The 18539-nt window shown below is 42.0% G+C and overlaps 1 protein-coding gene across 1 annotated transcript in view; it reads left to right on the top strand.

Moving 5' to 3' along the window:
* Positions 1 to 18539, top strand: part of FRMD1 (FERM domain containing 1) — a 109414-nt gene that overhangs the window by 17081 nt on the left and 73794 nt on the right. The window contains exons 2-3 of the mRNA XM_068231806.1: positions 7241 to 7425; positions 10165 to 10255. Of these exons, the coding sequence (XP_068087907.1) occupies positions 7324 to 7425; positions 10165 to 10255 (193 nt within the window). The 5' untranslated portion in view covers positions 7241 to 7323. The remainder of the gene's footprint in view (positions 1 to 7240; positions 7426 to 10164; positions 10256 to 18539) is intronic.

Below are 18539 nucleotides of genomic sequence, written 5' to 3'. Positions count from 1 at the left end.
TGGCTTTTCCCCTCTATTGCGATCCTGTATTTAACCACTTAATGACAAGCTGACTTATAAAACGTCCTGCTAGAGCCTCTTAATGGCTCCACGACCTTTTTAAAAGTCAGACAGTGCTGCTGCTGCTGCTGTGCACGTGCGCGCTCCTGCGCATGCACGGGCATTCCCATGCACGTGAAAATAGTGAAAAAAAATAAAACAACCAAAGAAAAAATACACCTTTATTTCCAAATATTATATTGTCACCATACTTTGTACTAGGGACATAATTAAATTTTTGTGATAACCAGGACAAATAGGCATATAAAATGTGTGGGTGTTATGCACAGTAGCAGTGTTTTTATATTAAAACCATAGGGGATGAAATTGGAGAAATAGTGTATTTTTTTCATTTTCCTTGTTTTTCCCCTTTAAAATGCATAGAAAATAAAGTCATTACTGAAAACAAATATCAACCCCAAAAAGCCCAATTGGTGCTGAAAAAAGCAAGGTATAGATCATTTCATTACGATTAGTAGTGATTAAGCTATTGGCAAATGAAGGGAAGAGCACTGAAAGGTGAAAATCGCTCTTGTCCGTTAGGGTAAAAACCGCCTTTTGGGGTGAAGTGGTTAAAGGATATGTATGTAGCGCAATGCCCCAGTGTTAAACTAGCCCGAAATTTCTATAATACTGGCATATCACTCGGGATGATGTCTTATGGGGAAACCCTAGAATTCAGATAATTGCATTACATTTCTGGAAAACATGTTCAGGATGTACCTATAATACATGTCTTATTAACACCATATTAAATGCTTGTTTTTGAGGTATGTATATATTTTTTATTTTTCTTAGGTTTATTTATTATTATTTATTTATTGTATTTATAAAGCGCCAACATATTACGCAGCGCTGGTTTGCTGTCTGAGGTTTCAATCCCAATCTCAGGTTCTCTTTATGTGAATCAAAGGCATTCAGTTTAACTTGGGGTTTCTTCCTGCATCCTGTAGTCTGTCAGGTCCTTAGCTGTCTTTCCAGTCTGTTGCATTTCACTGCTGTACCCCTCAGAATGCTGGCCAACTGAGTCCTGTGCGTGGCCCCGTCCTTGCGCAAAACTTGTGAGTTATCTTCTGTGATTCAAAGAAAAGGAAGGCATGGTTTCCAAAACAAAATCAAAATTTCAAGAATTAGGCTGGGTTTACAGACGTCAGATAAAAATGTGTACAGTTACATTCTAGTTCTGTCCAGTACATTTTCATTACACACACACACACACACACACACACACACACACACACACACACACACACACACACACACACACACACACACACACACACACACACACACACACACACACACACACACACACACACACACACACACACACACACACACACACACACACACACACACACACACACGTTGTATCAGAACAGGATGGAATGACAACTACAGAACTACAGCATTCTCTGCTGTCTAGATGCCCCCCCCCCCCTTATAGCGTTCGCTAGTGTCAAGTGGTCTCCCCTTCCTTGCCCTTATAACATTCCCTGGAGTCTAGTGTCCCTCCCCCCCCCCCCCCTTCCATAGCTCAAGTAGAATTCCCTGGAGTCTAGTAGCTCCCTCCCTAGTCCATTTATCATGCCCTGGTGTCTAGTGGTCTCCCCTCCCTAGCCCATATAGATTTCCTTGGTGTCTAGTGGTCTCTCCTACCTAGTCCAGATAGATTTCCCTGATGTCTAGTGGTTTGGCTCTAAAATATTTTACATACCTTGAAATATTTTAGAGCCTAGGGCTGCTCATCCCCCAAGGTTGTTATCCATCAGTTGTTAGTATAATGTTGTTCTGAGGGATCCAGTTCTACCCCTTTCTAGAGATTGATGAGGATGACTAATGAAGGCGGGGCATAAGGGGCAACTTCTGGTTTTACCTCAGGGTTGTGGAGTCGGAGTCGGAGCAATTTTGGGTGCCTGGAGTCGAAGTCGGGAAAAAATGCACCGATTCTGACTCCTAATGAATTTGTAACTGTAATTAAAATAGAAAATATGATAAAATGTTCTATTTCTCACATAGTCATTAAAAATAGTGTATATACACAGTATATATACAGTAATAGCTGTGCTCAGTCCACAAAAATGAAATAAACCAATCAAAATTAGTTACTTGTGCTGCTTCAATAAAGCAGTCCCTGTATTTTTAAAGTCAGATATACACATCTGATTGTGACTGTATATATAATGTGTACACAGGAATCTCTTCTATATACGAAATAACATCTATGCTGTAAGTATAAAGCCTGATGTGTAGCTGTGTCACTAATAGAGATGGTCAATGAGATGTAAATAATTCTGCGTTGATTCTGATTTATGCAAATGTATGCACTCCCTTTGCTCATGACATCTAATAATTTGATATGTTGTTAAAATTTGGTTTGGTGACTACAAATTAAAGGGTACCTGAGACGGATGAAAAGTAAACTTTTATACATACCTGGGGCTTCCTCCAGCCCCCTTCAGGCCAATCAGTCCCTCGCTGTCCTCCGCCACCTGGATCTTCTGCTACGAGTCCTGGTAATTCAGCCAGTCAGCGCAGTACGGCCGCATGCCGCTCCTACAGCCAGGAGCGTTCTGCACCTGCGTAATAGTGCTGCGCAGGTGTAGTACGCTCCCAGCGGCGGAGTGTGTGCATGCGCACTACGCCAGACTGGCTCAAGTACCTGGACTCATAGCAGAAGATCCAGGTGGCGGAGGAGAACTGATTAGCCTGAAGGGGGCTGGAGGAAGTACCAGGTATGTCCAAAACTTTAATTTCATCTGTCTCAGGTTTTCTTTGTTACACAGTAGTCCTATACCCTACATATGCACTCCCCACAGAGCTTCAGGGAATCCACTGAGAATGTTGTGTACATTGAACACAGAGGTGTTGTCTATCACCCATAAATCTGGTTCAGATTGTACATGAAGAATGTGTAATAGAGGAAGAATCTCCTCATTCTCCTGCAGAGTACCTGCACATCATTCTTACATGCATCCACACTTACATTGCCTAGGGCCTAATAGATGTTCTTTGTTCCGGTTTGTACCTTTTACAAGTACTCTTACCAAGGACTAGTTTTAGTCTAAAGGGAATAAATATAGTAGTCTACATATTCTTCTCACTTCAGTTGTCTTGTAAAATTCCTAAGCGTTGGCAGTTAAGAGACGAATTTCACGTTACATACTTTTAACCACCCTGGCGTTCTATTAAGATCGCCAGGGCGGCTGCGGGAGGATTTTTTTTAAATTAAAAAAAAAACTATTTCATGCAGCCAACTGAAAGTTGGCTGCATGAAAGCCCACTAGATGGCGCTCCGGAGGCGTTCTTCTGATCGCCTCCGGTGGCCAAAAGTAACACGGAAGGCCGCAATTAGCGGCCTTCCGTGTTTTGCTTACTTCGTCGCCATGGCGACGAGCGGAGTGACGTCATGGACGTCAGCCGACGTCCTGACGTCTGCCGCCTCCGATCCAGCCATTAGCGCTGGCCGGAACTATTTGTTCCGGCTGCGCAGGGCTCAGGTGGCTGGGGGGACCCTCTTTCGCCGCTGCTCGCGGCGGATCGCCGCAGAGCGGCGGCGATCAGGCAGCACACGCGGCTGGCAAAGTGCCGGCTGCGTGTGCTGCTTTTTATTTGGTAAGAATCGGCCCAGCAGGGCCTGAGCGGCACCCTCTGGCGGTAATGGACGAGCTGAGCTCGTCCACACCGCTAAGGTGGTTAATCAACAAAATTGTAATATGCAAATTAGAGGAGTCGGAGTCGAGGAGTCTGAGTCGGTGGAATCCTAAACTGAGGAGTCGGAGTCGGTGGATTTTTGGACCGACTCCACAGCCCTGGTTTACCTAGCTGAAAGGTATTTTTGAAATTCTATTGCTTTCTGTATCTTTGTTCTTTACAGGAAGTTGGGAGTAGGAAAAAGCCTTTTTAAGGTTGACACCTAAAAATATATTTTGCTGGTTATGATTTAGAGCGGACTTCTGTTTATAATCCACCTCAGGACCTCCACATGCATTTTCTCTATATGTATCTTGGAGAACAGCAAATGTGTTGTCTGAGGAGACTGAAGAATGGTATCCAAGTATGGTATGTAAACTTTTTTCCATTCTGAAGAAAGCCGCCAACTTTAACATGAAAAGTTAATGTGCTTAGATAACCCAGATGTAAGTGACACAAATTGCAGGTGCAGAAAAAGAAATATGTGGCACATCCATTATCCTAGGATATTTTCAGAAAAAGTAAGCCACCATCTAGGCCAGGAGAGACACGTGATCCGTCTTCCTCTGTGAGCTCCTGAACTCCAATAGCTACAGTGATGTTCGTCACCATGTAAACCGCCGCTGCCTTCTGCAGCCGTGGAAACCAAGGTGCCGAAGTGCCAGATCGCTTATGTTTCTCTCGGCCTGGGTGGTGACTTCCTTTCCCCTTGTTCCGCTGTGCTCTCTCTGCATGTGCCCAGCTTCTACTTCCTCTGTGCCCAGGCAGTGATCCCCCTTACCTACCCCTAGAATTGCCCATGGCTGGAATTAATGGCTCCCATTCTGCATGATGGAGTTTTCATGTCTTCTCCCAGTCCCCTCCACAGCAATGCATGTAGCTGGGAGCAAACGGAGAGCACAGCAGCATGCAGGAGTGGAAGCCTATGGTCCCGGCAAAGACCTGCACCTGAGCAAGATCACTGGCTGGACAGAGCACCAGCAGTGCTTCCACAGGTAACTGCCGTGTGGACTTGGCATTGCGGCAAGTAGCAGCACGTAATAAAGCAACACAGCTTCCTGTGGAATTCATGTTTGTTGTGACTCAGACCATTGTTTTAATTGAAGATAAGTGTATTTTACCCAGTATGGTGCCCTAGATATCAGATGGCACGCTAGGTCCGTACCTGGTATGCCTTTGACCAAAAATTGCCAGACTGTGTCTGTAGGTACAATGATTACTTGAACATGGACAATGGCAGTGTTAAATATTGTTACTGGGTTTTTGTGAACACAGCCATACAAACGTGCAATACTTATACTTTACCATTGGATACGTTTGAGGACTATGAACAACAGAATTCTCTCGCTCTCTCTCTCTTTATTTTCTGTCCATCCCATCTCTCACGCTCATACACACTCTTTTGCTCCTACCCTTCACAGAATTCCTTGGGTGGGAGGAGATGTCAGAATGCTGTGTGGAATGTAAATGCTCAGCTGCCTGCCATCATGTTTTCAATGTGCAAATTGCATTCTTGCACTTCTGTGTTCCAGTTTTCTGCCGCTATATTTTGCTTTTCACACTTATTGCTATTCACGATTTATATAGCGCTATAATCTACTGTGGAGCTGTACAGAGTGAGAATACAAACATGAATACAAAAAATACAGGTATTGCTTGCTACACAATAAAGAAGAGTTATAGTAAGGTAATAGTTGAAAGATAAGTGCTTTCATTCCCATACTGTAATAACCTAAAGGAGTGATCTAATACTCCATTCACTTAAATTAAGTAAGTGATTACCACCAGTATTTATCACTAGTAGACATAGAGCAGCCAATTTTATTTTGTGACCATCTACTGCTACTTCGTAAACTGGTAGTCTGCAGCAGGCTGGCAAGCAGGAGGTGTGAAATACAGCCCACCGTTCCTTATTGTAGTCTTTGGTAGTCTTTTGTCTGATTAATGCTGCAGCTAAACGATAAGTATCGGGTAAGTATTAATTGTTTCACCGATCATGCAGAAATGTTTCTATTATTATTGCATCTCCTAGACCAGCTCTAAAAAGCATATAGCAGATTGCTCTATTTGTGTGAAGTACATGAGCTGGTGAAATGACATCAGACACACGGGTGGAATGTAGGAAGATATGATAAAAGTGAAGATATGAAGGTAGTGTCTCTGGTTACCCTAGAAACTTTCCCTGATATCTTGTCCTCTGCAGCCTTTTGACTTGCAGTATACAGCTGTGCTGGTAGCATGTAACATGCTGGTCACTGCAATATGACCTGCTTAAAACATAGGCTTTTCTCAATCCTTTGATTCTATAGATGTACGTAGAATACAGTTAGTTTTGTCTTCAGTGGTGATTTGCACTTTGTATAATACATGTCTCTAAAATGTGACCATGGCTTAATGCGGCGTGGCATGGAGGCAATCATCCTGAGAGAATCTGTGGGATATTGTGAAGAGAAAGTTGAGAGACGCAAGACCCAACACTCTGGATGAGCTGAAGGCCGCTATTGAAGCATCCTGGGCCTCCATAACACCTGAGCAGTGCCACAGGCTGATTGCCTCCATGCCACGCCGCATTGAGGCAGTCATTTCTGCAAAAGGATTCCCGACCAAGTATTGAGTGCATAACTGAACACAATTATTTGAAGGTTGGCTTTTTTTGTTTTAAAAACACTTTTCTTTCATTGGTCGGATGAAATATGCTAATTTTTTGAGATAGGAAATTTGGGTTTTCATGAGCTGTATGCCAAAATCATCAATAAGAAAAACCATAAAAGGCTTGAACTACTTCAGTTATGTGTAATGAATCTAAAATATATGAAAGTCTAATGTTTATCAGTACCTTACAGAAAATAATGAACTTTATCACAATATGCTAATTTTTTGAGAAGATCCTGTACTTTGTTGGTCCAGGTCACAGGTTGTCTGGTGAAGGTTTAGGAGGCTATCTTAGATATCTCCAGTAATTACCTTGAAATCAGACTACGGCAGTAGACTGTTTTTGGTTGCCTATAACGCAACCATTAATCATTGTTTTAATCTGACCAGAAGTACTAAAAGAAGATGAAGCGCGCCATAGTGCATTAAATGTGGAGGAGATTTTATTAACAATTAAAAGTTATACTCACAAACATGAGTGATAAAATCGCTTCTCAGCGGACTGCCAGCCGCTTGCCTCTGCAGTGGGGGATGACGCGCTGTGGCCAGCAGCGCGATTTCCGATGGCTTGGAATCCGTCTCACTGGGAGGTGGGCGTCGCTGGAGTGTCAATCTGACCAGACCCTACAATAACGCTGTACCATGCAAAATACAGCAAGTAGAAGTTAGATCCTACTCCCTTTAGCACCTCCCTCAGTCCAGTATTTAGAATCTCTGCATATGTGGTGTTTACTTTGATAGCAATATAACCTGTATTATTGCAATGATGGTTGCAATTAAAATAGGACCAAACTGCGAATATAAAAATGTGCTATTTTGTATAACATTTTTTTTGTTCTCTTTCTCTCTTTCTTAGGTTATTCACAAAGTTAAAGGTTGAGAAGTGAGAGTAAAATTCTGCCCGGTGCCACTTGAATAAATCATACCTGATGTATTTTCATGATGAGCAAAGTGTTATTTCAGGCCACTATGGCAGAGAAAGCCACTCGGAATGTCTGTGTATGGTTGCCCAACAGAGAAAAACTCGATATCACTATCGAAGTAAGAATTTAAAAAAAAAATGTATAAAAATGTATGATAGTTTCTAACAGAAATGTTAAAGTGTACCTGAGATGGGGCAGGAGGAAAAAATTGTACATACCTGGGGCTTCCTCCAGCCCCCTCCTGGCAGATCGCTCCCTCTCCGTCATCCACTGCCTCCTAGATCTTCCGCAATTGGACTCGGTAAGATGCCCAGTTGGGGGCAGTCTGCACTGGGACCATTCTACGCTTGCGCAGTAGTACTGCACTGGCGCAGTATGCTCCCAGCCACAGGTGTGCGACAGGGGCGTGTGCGCAGCTGGGCTGTGCATGAGCAGTTGACTCCATACCGGAGGACTTTCTGGGGTTAATTGCAGAAGAACCACAAGGCGGCAGAGGCCGGCAAGGAATTGATAAGCCTGGAGGAAGCCCCAGGTATGTATAATTCCCCCCCCCCCCCTCCTTTCATCTCTTTAAGCTCTTTTAATACTTTTCCATAGTCGAATCTTTATCAAGCTCACTGTGTAGTATGGATAAATTAGGCATGTATATATTAGTTTTACAGAAGCACACATGAACTAAAAATATCAGAGCTGGCCATACCAGTGGATTCTTCCGTGCTCCCATAACATTGGTGTTCCCTCAGCTTGGCTGGTTTCCCCTCTGTCATTGTGCTTTGTCCACCCGTTTTTGGGTTAACAGCAAATGCTCTGTCCACTCACGCATCCTCTTCCTGCTTGCTCCCACACAGCTGTGTGCTGGGGCCTCCGCTGGGAGCGCCCTGCACATGTGTGGTTACAAATGTATTTGAATCGTGCATGCCCAGAATGGTCTCAGCCGTAGCTGTTGTGCAAAGCCATTTGGGAGATCAATCAAAATGCTCGCACAAAAAGGGCAGGCCAGGTGCCCTGGCTCAAACTGGGCAAAACATTGAAAGCATGAAGAAGCAGGCTAAGCAGAGGGGATACAGAGGTCACAGGGGCACTGGAAGAACCTCCAGATATACCCAGTTCTAAAATGTATTTTTAGCTGAGGTTGTGCTGTAACTTTTCAGCAAATGGTAAAGTGGATTTTTTTCAGCTGAGCTGCTTGCACCAATAATGAAGGGTAACACCTAAGGCAAAAAAAATCTGAGTATTTCTGTTCATGCTACAACGAATTCCTTGCATTTAGTAGTGCTTTACCCTGACCAAATACTAGGATGATTTACCGGTAATATGTAATGAGTCCACTTCACACTATAGTGGGGTAAAAAAGTGTTTACCCCCTTTACAGATTTCATATATTTTTCCTTTTTTTTTTTATGACCATTTGTTTTCTGATCTCAAAATAAATTTTGTATAATACAAAAGAAAACTTGAGGAAAAGCAATGCACAGGTTTAAAGTTCTCATTTAACTTTTTGAAATAACGCACACTAGTAACCAAGTCACCCATATGATAATGGAATTGCCCGATTATTTACTCAGTTTATCTCATTGTGTCACTTCTGATTTGCTTTAAAGCGGTATCGTCGCCATAAAAATCAAATTTCAACAGCAACTGGTCTGAGTGTATTAAGTGATAAAGATGCTAATCCTGCATTCAAAACTTTCAAAACTTTTTCTGCTGTTATGATCTGGAGTTATCACATACTTAAGGAGCACTGGCCCTTTAGTAGTCGTGCCAAAGAATTGCCTGCTGGGGGTTCTTTTTATCTATAATGTATTCCTCCTCTTCCCTTTATTTCCCTGCCTAGCTGCTTATCTGAAAACTAATCCCCTACTCACTTGTGTTTACAAGCAAGGCTGAGGCGACTCAGCGATTGGAGGAGACAAGAAAAAAAGTAAAGGGCAGAAATGACATCACGAGTTAGCCTTAACTGTAGGCAAAAAACATGGCCCCCACCAGGAACAGAATTCTCATAATTTACTATATAACATTCACTGAAATCAAAACGTGGACAGTACAATACATGTGTTATGTAAGTAGATCAAGTATTTATCTACTTATATGTGTTTTTTTCCCTGGCATAGTATGGCTGATCCTACTGCTTTAAAGTGGTGATCTGATGCAAACAGGTGAACAGGATGTTTGAAACCTCATCGCCCACGTCATCTACATTTCTGACAGTGAAGAAAGCTTTTTGGCGATCTATAAAGCGACAGTCGAGCATTTAATCTCCACTGATCCACTGTGCAGTTATCAGCACTGAATGAAGTACTGTTCAATAATGATACTTTAGCAGAAATGGGCACTCTTGGGTGAAAGCGGCAATCATTTATGCTGTTCACCATTTTTATAAGTCTGTCGATCTGACAAAATGCTGTTTTGTTTAAGAAATAATGGCCTTTTCTGGTGAACACTTTATAAAGTAGCCGTTTGGAGTCATTGTATAGAAATAGTTCTGCAGAATAGGTATTCGGATATTTGCTGACAGCTGTGTGGCTCAGACCGCTCAAAAGCCAAAAGACCCGTATAACAGCCAGGCAAAGAGTCCTTTATAAACAAGGGTGGACAATGGTCACCATATTTATCTACTGATACAAATATACATATACATTAGCATTTTGTTTTGTTGTTTGTCTTAGAAAACTTGTCACACAATAGACAGTAAGCCAAAACGAATCCTTTATGCAGTTATGTGAAACATTGTTCATTATACCCATAGTGCTTTATAAACTAATGTAACTACCGTAGTTACTTTAGGAATTTTTTTTTTATATACTATGTATTTATTTTTTGTGTTCTGTGGTATCTCATCGGATTGTTTTTGATACAGGCAAAGGCAACAGGACAAGAACTATTTAACAAAGTTTGTGAATCACTGGGTATTAAAGAAGCTCATTTTTTTGGCCTTAGCATTGTTAAAAGTAAGTATATTATTCTTAATTCATAAGATATGTGGAGGTTTCATGAGACCTTGGCAATCTATTGATAGGTCTATGAAGGCTATCATTTGTCATGGTGTATGCAAAACAACATGAGTCCTTGGAATGAAATTGACTTAATTGCCTTTGGACGTCTGATGTTTAAACCATTTTTAACATTTTCCACCTGGGTCAAGAAAATGCTCATTATAGAATGAACGTTTGTGACACCCTGTAAGTTATGTATTTTCTGAAAGCAGAGAACCTGTAGAATTAAAATAGAGTCTTGTCAGTTTAGTATGGTACTTGATCATTGTCTCTGTACTCACTACATTTACTGTTTTGTTTTTTCTTCATTAAAATGGACACCTTGATGCTTGCAGAAACATTTACATATTTCTGCTATATAAAATATGATACTGTGCTTAATTGATAAATGATAATGAATGTGTTTATAAAGATGTATGTAAAAGGAGAGCCCTTATTTGTGGGTTACATGTCTACAGTTCATGGAAATGAGCCAACATTAACTGCTTGCTGGCTCACCTCCTCTCCTCCTACATACTGATGGCTGGGGGGGTTGCTTGTGTGCTGTCGGGGCAGGTGTTCTATTACTCTCCTGGTGAGTTCAAAGAGTATGTTATCACTGTCAGGAATATAGCAGCTAGTTATGATGTTGGGGTAATACAGAACCATGTTTTTCATTTTTTCTGACTGTATCATATGTGATGTCGGCTACAGCCATTCTGGCTTTGGGGGAAAGCTGTGTTTGTTTGAATGGCAGAATGAAGTACTATGAGCTTTTGTAGTCAGTTCCTCTGGAAGTTGGATGCTGCTAATTGAATCTCCTGTAGTACATTTGCATTTGAGAGGGTACAATAGCAGACAATCTCAGATGTGATTGTCTGTTTACAGGTAATTACAGGCAAACTGCTACCTGTAACAAAAATACAATCTTTTGATGTATAGACTAGACTATAGTTGCCTGGGGAAATTGGATTTTGAACGAACACAGGATTGCTTTGAAGTCTGCAAAGTGTGACAGGAAAAGCCTTGAAATTCGCATGTCACAGCTAGCCCAGATGTGATAAGGGGCTCGGCAGACTGTGATGGCACAGTCTGGGAAATTGCATTAGTGTGGGACTTGTACCCTCAGGCCCCAAATGGGCCTATAAGAACTTGCACAGGTCCTTCACAACTTATAACTCTCTAGAAATAGCAAAGACGCTAGGGCTGCCTGACTACTGGTCGAAAGCGGCGTTCTCCCGCCAATGACGTTCAAACAACGCTGGTAGCGTTTCTTTTTCCCCGTTATTTTCCCTGTTTAAGCAAATAGCCTTGTGTGTATTGTTGTAACCTTTATTTTGTAACTTTTTACTTTTGTTTTTTGTACATCTTTTGTATATATTATTTTCTGCATTGTTCCACTTTTTTCCTGGAATATTAAATCGTTATTTAATAAGTTTGACTTCTGCTGTACTAAACTAACACTCATAGCCTAGAAGAGACTGAAGTGTAACTGTGTATAAGTCCATGCCTGATTGTATGACTGAGCAACACTACCGTATAAGATTGTAATTGCATTGTGTGTATGGGGCACTTCTGCACTCGACAGCAGAGTGGGAAGTCTAACAGTATCGTTCGGAACGACTGTTAGCAGTTTTGCTTCACTACGGTGTAAGATTGCAACTGTGTGTGTGTGTGTGTGTGTGTGTGTGCGCGTGGCGTTCTCGTATTCAGTTTAGCGCAAAGCTGACCCGAGTACGAAAACGCGGATTGCGTGCTGAGCACTAGACAGCAGAGTAAACGTGTCTAGCAACAGCTAGTGGTGGCAGTGAGAAGTGTTCTGAGGGGGTCACAGCCTTGTTTTAGCTTGACTAAGGCTGCTTCCCCTCTCGATCTGGTCAAACCCGCAGCCGGGAACCGTATACGCAGGCGTGCCGCAGGCCGGTTCCTGACAATCACTATGAAATTATTGCTGCATAGTCTGTAAGGGGAGGAATCATGGCTGTTTGTGATCTATGGGGCTGCTTGTGTTATGTGGAGCTAAATTATGGCTGTTTGTGTAGTACAGGGAAATGGTGATATGTAGGAAGAGAATGATGGCTGCTCAATTTTAAATTGGGAGGAGTGGTGGCTGCTTAGTTTGTCTTTGAAATGATGGCTGCTTCATCTGTGTCTGTAGGCTCCTGAGGTGTAATGCTGCACCTGATTTTAATGTATGTAGCATGAATAACACACAACTAGAGAACATAAACTGCTAATACGTCTGGGTTTAACAAGCAGACGAAAGTAATAGATTAAATGTTTAAATAGAACCCAAAGTGAAGGATATATGGAGGTTGAAATATTTATTTCCTTATGAACAATGCAGGTTGCCTGATCCTCCGCCACTAGTAATTTTAGCGATAGACCGAACAAGCATGCAGATTTGTCATATTTTTGAAACCTCTCTCTACATTAGCTACTTGCTTGTTCTAGGTGTGGGAGCTGAGAGCTGACTTTTCTGGAGCTTCTCCAAGACCTTCTATTGTTTGCAGTAATGCTCAAAGACCAGAGATGCCAAAGCTACATACAGGTTACTTAAAAATTAATTGCTCCCAGGATGAGTGTGTAAAAATCCCCCTACTTCACTCCAGACTTGAGCATGCTTTTTGCATTGTGGTAGCCAGAGGCCTAGCCTGATGAACCCTGCACTATAGGTAGCCAAATGTAGCCTCCCCCCACATTCGTCCTGTTTTTCATTAACATTTGAGTCAAGTATTTGTGTTTTTGTGTTAGTTTTGATTAAAAATCTGTGATGGTTGATTTTAAAAGTCCCATTTAAATGAAGGGTCTTGATTTGTAGGCTGACAGGACCAGGTCAACAATAAGTCTTGGATCAGGACTGAGAAGCAGACATGACAGAATTGACTGTAACAGGCGGGGGTCAGGGCTGACAAGCAGGCAGGGCAAAGTCCACTGTAAGTATCCATACTCAAAGAAAAAATATTGTCTGTTATTTTGACAGACAGTTTTTCATTTTGCACAATATTGTGTAACTCCTGTTAATGAAAATTCTTTAAATGACAGCAGACGAACTGAAACAATCATTCATTTTTAAAAGTCTGTCATGACGGATCACAGTGCTAATGATTGTTCGAAATGTATAGCTTGAACGAGCGTTTAACGCGTTCGTTCAAGTCCCATTTGCATCTTGCCTGTTGTATTTTGAAAGATAGATTGGGAACGATCCTGCGGCAGAGTTCCCTGTTCTTATCTTTCTGTGGGTACCTAGCTTAAAGGGAAGGTTCAAGCAAAAAAAAAAAAATGAGATTCACTTACCTGGGGCTTCTACCAGCCCCATGTAGCCATCCTGTGCCCTTGTAGTCACTCACTGCTGCTCCAGTCCCCCGCTGGCAGCTTTCTGACCTCGGAGGTCAGGGCCATATTGCATACATTTTTACGCATTCCAGCTAGTGCAGGAACAAAAATTTACGCGTTTCACCACTAACGCGTAAAAATGTATGTGTTAATGTTCCTGCACTAGCGGGAATGTGTAAAAATGTACGCAATTTGGCCCTGACCTCCGAGGTCAGAAAGCTGCCAGCGGGGGACTGGAGCAGCAGTGAGTGACTACGAGGGCACAGGATGGCTGCATGGGGCTGGTAGAAGCCCCAGGTAAGTGAATCTCATTTTTTTTTTTTGCTTGGACCTTCCCTTTAAGGGACTTAGGTCGAGACAGACAGACTGTCAGGACAGGGTCAAGGAGAAAAAGGACAGCATGTTGACACTAGGGGAAAGGCATGCTAGATCTGAGAAGAGCAAGCTTATCTAGAGTTTAAATAACGATTGGCTTTTGTGCTGGTGTTGTGGCTGTGCCAGGTGTGGGAACCACATCAGTGGAGGAACTGAAGCACAGCAACCATGTTGCCTCAGAGGACGCCTAATCTCCAAGTATGACAAGTATGATAGGGAAGCCAAAGTAAAACAAAGCACAGCACAGGTTTTGCTGTGTCTGTCAGTGTAGTGTCCAGGGCATGGAGGTGATACCAGGAGACAGGCAATACATCAGGATATGTGGAGGAGGCAGGAGGAGGGCAACAACCCAGCAACTGGACCACTACCTCCACTTTTGTGCAAGCAGGAACAGGAGGAGCACTGCCAGAGTCCTGGAAAATTATCTCCAGCGGGCCACAAATGTGCATGTGTCTGCTCAAATAGACTCTGTGAGGGTCCGACGTCCACAGGCTGAGGGTTGTGCTTACAGCCCAACACCGAGCATGTCATTTTGGCATTTGCCAGAGAACACCAAGATTGGCAAATTTGCCACTGGCACCCTGTGCTCCTCACAGATAAAAGCACTTTCACACTGAGCACGTTTGACAGTGGGTCAGTAATGTTGTGGGGTGGCATTTCTTTGGGGGGCCGCACAGCCATCCATGTGCTCGCCAGAGTTATCCTGATTGCCATTAGATATTAAGATGAGATCCTCAGACCCCATGAGACCATGTGCTGGTGCGGTTGGCCCTGGGTTCTTCCTAATGCAAGACGATGCTATACCTCATGTGGCTGTAGTGTGTTCCTGCAAGACAAAGGCATTGATGCTATGGACCAGCTGGTTCCCAGACCTGAATCCAATTGAGTACATCGGAGACCTCATGTATGACTCCATCCAACAACGGATGACTAGGAGTTGATAAATGCTTCAGGCATTTCTGATTTCTCTGCATGTATCCAGTTGCATAGTTTTGGTTGCATTCACAATAAGTGTCATTGCTATCTGCAATCACTTTGCAGTTCAGAGATCAGCATGCTGTCATGAATCCACCTATGGCTTGTTGCAGCTGAGCTGCAGCCAGACAGTGCTGAAATCCCTGCATGCATTGCATGGATTTGTAATGAGTCCTATCCATCTGCAATCAGCCTGCAGCCTTCATTCAGAGTAACACAGGATTAAGTGATAATCATTCAGATGTGTGGAAATTTGCATGTCTGCTCTCATTGGGTGATGTCCATATAAAAGCCTCTTCCTGCAATGACACTTTGCCTGTCATAGCGTTTAACTTTGCCATAGTTGTTTGCTGGGTCTCGTGTCGCAACTTTGATCTGTTGGGTATAGGAACAGAGGGAAGGCAGGTGATCCGCCAGGCTTTACAGGTTTATACAGTACTGTGCAATAGTTTTAGGCAGGTGTGAAAAAATGCTGTAAACAAAGATTGCTTTCAGAAATAAATAATAATGATTGTTTATTATCAATTTACAAAATCAAAGCGAGCAAACAAAAAGTAAAATCTAAATTGAATTAATATTTGGTGTTACTACCTTTTGCCTTCATCAACTCCTATGGGTATACTTGCACAGTCAGAGATTTTGTAGGATTGTAGTCAGGTGTCTGACAAACCAGTTATACCAAACAGGTGCTAATGATCATCAATGCCACATGTAGGTTGAAAACACTGTCATTATCTGAAGCAGAAACAGCTGTGTAGAAGGCTTAAAGCAGAGTGAGGAATAGCCAAACTCTGCTACCAAGGTGAGGTTGGGGATGACCGCTTCATGTCATGGCAAGATTGAGCACAGCAACAAGGCCCCATATGCAATTAACTTTTTCTCCTGACTTTTCTCCTAGGTGATATTTTCACATGTTGTCAATAAGATGCCTTTTAAATCACCAGCAAGCGAGAAAATACTAAAAATATTTTTGATAGTACATTTTGGTACTTTTTCAATGGCATAATGATTAAGTTGTTTGAAACAGAAGTTGAAAAAGTATCTTCTGGGAGAAAACTCAGGAGAAAAAGCTAATTGCATATGGGCCAAGGTAGTTATACTGCATCAGCAAGGTCTCTCCCAGACAAACATTTCAAAGGAGACTGGGGTTTCAAGATGTGCTGTTCAAGCTCTTGGAAGAAGTATAAAGAAACCGGCAACGTTGAGGGTCGTAGATGCAGCGGTCGGCCAAGGAAACTTGGTTCAGCAGATGAAAGGCACATCAAGCTTATAACCATTTGAAATTAGGAAAGATATATCAAGCAGTGTCATGAGCTCAGAAATGTCAGAAACCAGTGGTACTCGGGTACACCCATCTACTGTCCGGAGTGTAGCCAAAAGTGATCATCATCACTCTCTGACATGGAAATGAGTCCAAGCGACTCAATTATGCACACAAACATAGGAACTGGGCTGTAGAAAAATTTCCAGGTGCTCTGGACTAATGAGTCAAGTTTGAAATATTTGGCTGTAGCAGAAGTCAGTTTGTGCATTGAAGGGCTGGAGAGCGGTACAATAATGTGTCTGCAGGCAACAGTGAAGCATAGTAGAGGTTCCTTGAACATTTAGGGCTGCATTTCTGCAAATGGAGTTGGAGATTTGGTCAGGATTAATGGTGTTCTCATGTTCTCAATGCTGAGAAATACAGACAGATACTTATCCACCATTTAAAGTGAACCGAGCACCTTTTTAGCACTCAGGACATTTCTATAGCACATGAAAAATGCATGCCAACAATCTGTTTCATTATTAAAATAAACTTGTATTTTACCTTGTATTTTACAATCAAAGGAGTTTTAATAGGCTGTTTCAGCAGCCTGACCATCCACAGAAATCTCAGGAAGCTAATTGTTTTATTGAGCTAATTTCCCAGAAGAAAACAATCTCTTTTCAACAACAAAGGGGGTCGGGTAATTAGGACTGTTTCTTTAAAAACATTGTCTGTTTCGAACAGTCCTAATTACCCATCCCCTTTGTTGTTGAAAAGAGATTGTTTTCTTCTGGGTAATTAGTTCAATAAAACAATTAGCTTCCTGAGAATTCTGCGAACAGTCAGGCTGCTGAAACCGCCTATTAAAACTCCTTTGATTGTAAAATACAAGTTTATTTTAATAATGAAACAGATTGTTGGCATGCGTTTTTCATGTGCTATAGAAATGTCCTGAGTGCTAAAAAGGTGCTCGGTTCACTTTAATTCCATCAGGGAGGTGGTTGATTTGGCCCCAAATGTATTCTGCAGCAGGACAACGACCCCAAACATACAGCCAAAGTCATTAAGAACTATCTTCAGCGTCAAGAAGTCCTGGAAGTAATCTTATGGCCCCCACAGAGCCCTGATCTCAACCTCATCGAGTGTGTCTGGGATTACATGAAGAGACAGAAGGATGTGAGGAAGCATGCATCCACAGAAAATCTACCTACAAGCCGAGTTCCTTCAAAAACTGTGTGCGAATTGATGCTGTTTTTGAAGGCAAAGGGTAGTCACATCAAATATTGATTTACTTTAGATTTCTCGGTTGTTCATTCACTGCATGTTGTTAATTTATGAAAATAAATGATTAACACTTGCATTTTTTAAAGCATGTATATGTGTGTGTATTGGTGTATATTTTATATTTTATATATATACATACATACATGCATATATACATGCATACATACATGCATACATACATACATACATACATACATACACTTTTTTTTTTCAAATTTATATACCGTGTTGTGATGCTGGTCAGTTACAGACAAACAGAGATAACATGATGAAGAGAAATGTATAACCCTAAAGCACTGAGGACACTGACTATAGGATATGTGTGGTATATAAACCCCCTCAAGATATGGAACATACTGTATGTTGTAAAAGAAAAAATGTCACAGACTTAAATCTAATGCCATGTAGACATTTATTATTGATATTATTTATATAGCCCCAATTTCTTCTGTAGAACTGTACAGAATAGAAAACAGTTGTAGGGATAAGTAGTTCACACATAGTACTAGGAAACATCCAGCAGCATAAGTAAAAAAAACTATGTGAGTTAAAAAATATTCAGCAGTAAAAGTATATGTTCATTCGGATAGAATAAGTACACTGAATGAGGGGAGGACACTGACCTTGTGGGCTAACATGGCAGCATGTAGGGATGAGTGGAAACATTTTATTGAAATGCAAACCTTTCCCAGCGTGTATGGGGGCACGTTTCAGTGCAGAAGGGGCTTAAGTTGCCTATGTCACTGCCTCTCGTCATTGCTCTTCACACACACCACTCTCCATCTTCCCCAACACTTCCGCATTCACAGCCGGATGTGCAATTTTGAAAGAAGTGTGGGGAAGATGGAAAATGACGTGCATTGGCAAGAAGTGACAACATGGTTAAGTTAATATTTTCTGCCAAGGAGCTCATCCCCCTGTATATGCCGTCACAGTTAAGCATTTTGCAACACCGTTCCCGTTCCTCCTTAGTGGCATGCACTCTCTTAATGCATCACTACGGTCTCTGATTAATTTTCCAAATAGGACAATTGTGAAAAT

Source organism: Hyperolius riggenbachi, chromosome 4 (genome assembly GCF_040937935.1).
Source record: "Hyperolius riggenbachi isolate aHypRig1 chromosome 4, aHypRig1.pri, whole genome shotgun sequence".
Taxonomy (NCBI): Eukaryota; Metazoa; Chordata; class Amphibia; order Anura; family Hyperoliidae; genus Hyperolius; species Hyperolius riggenbachi.
The sequence above is the reverse complement of the archived record's forward strand: the minus strand, read 5'-3'. Positions and strand labels throughout refer to the sequence as shown.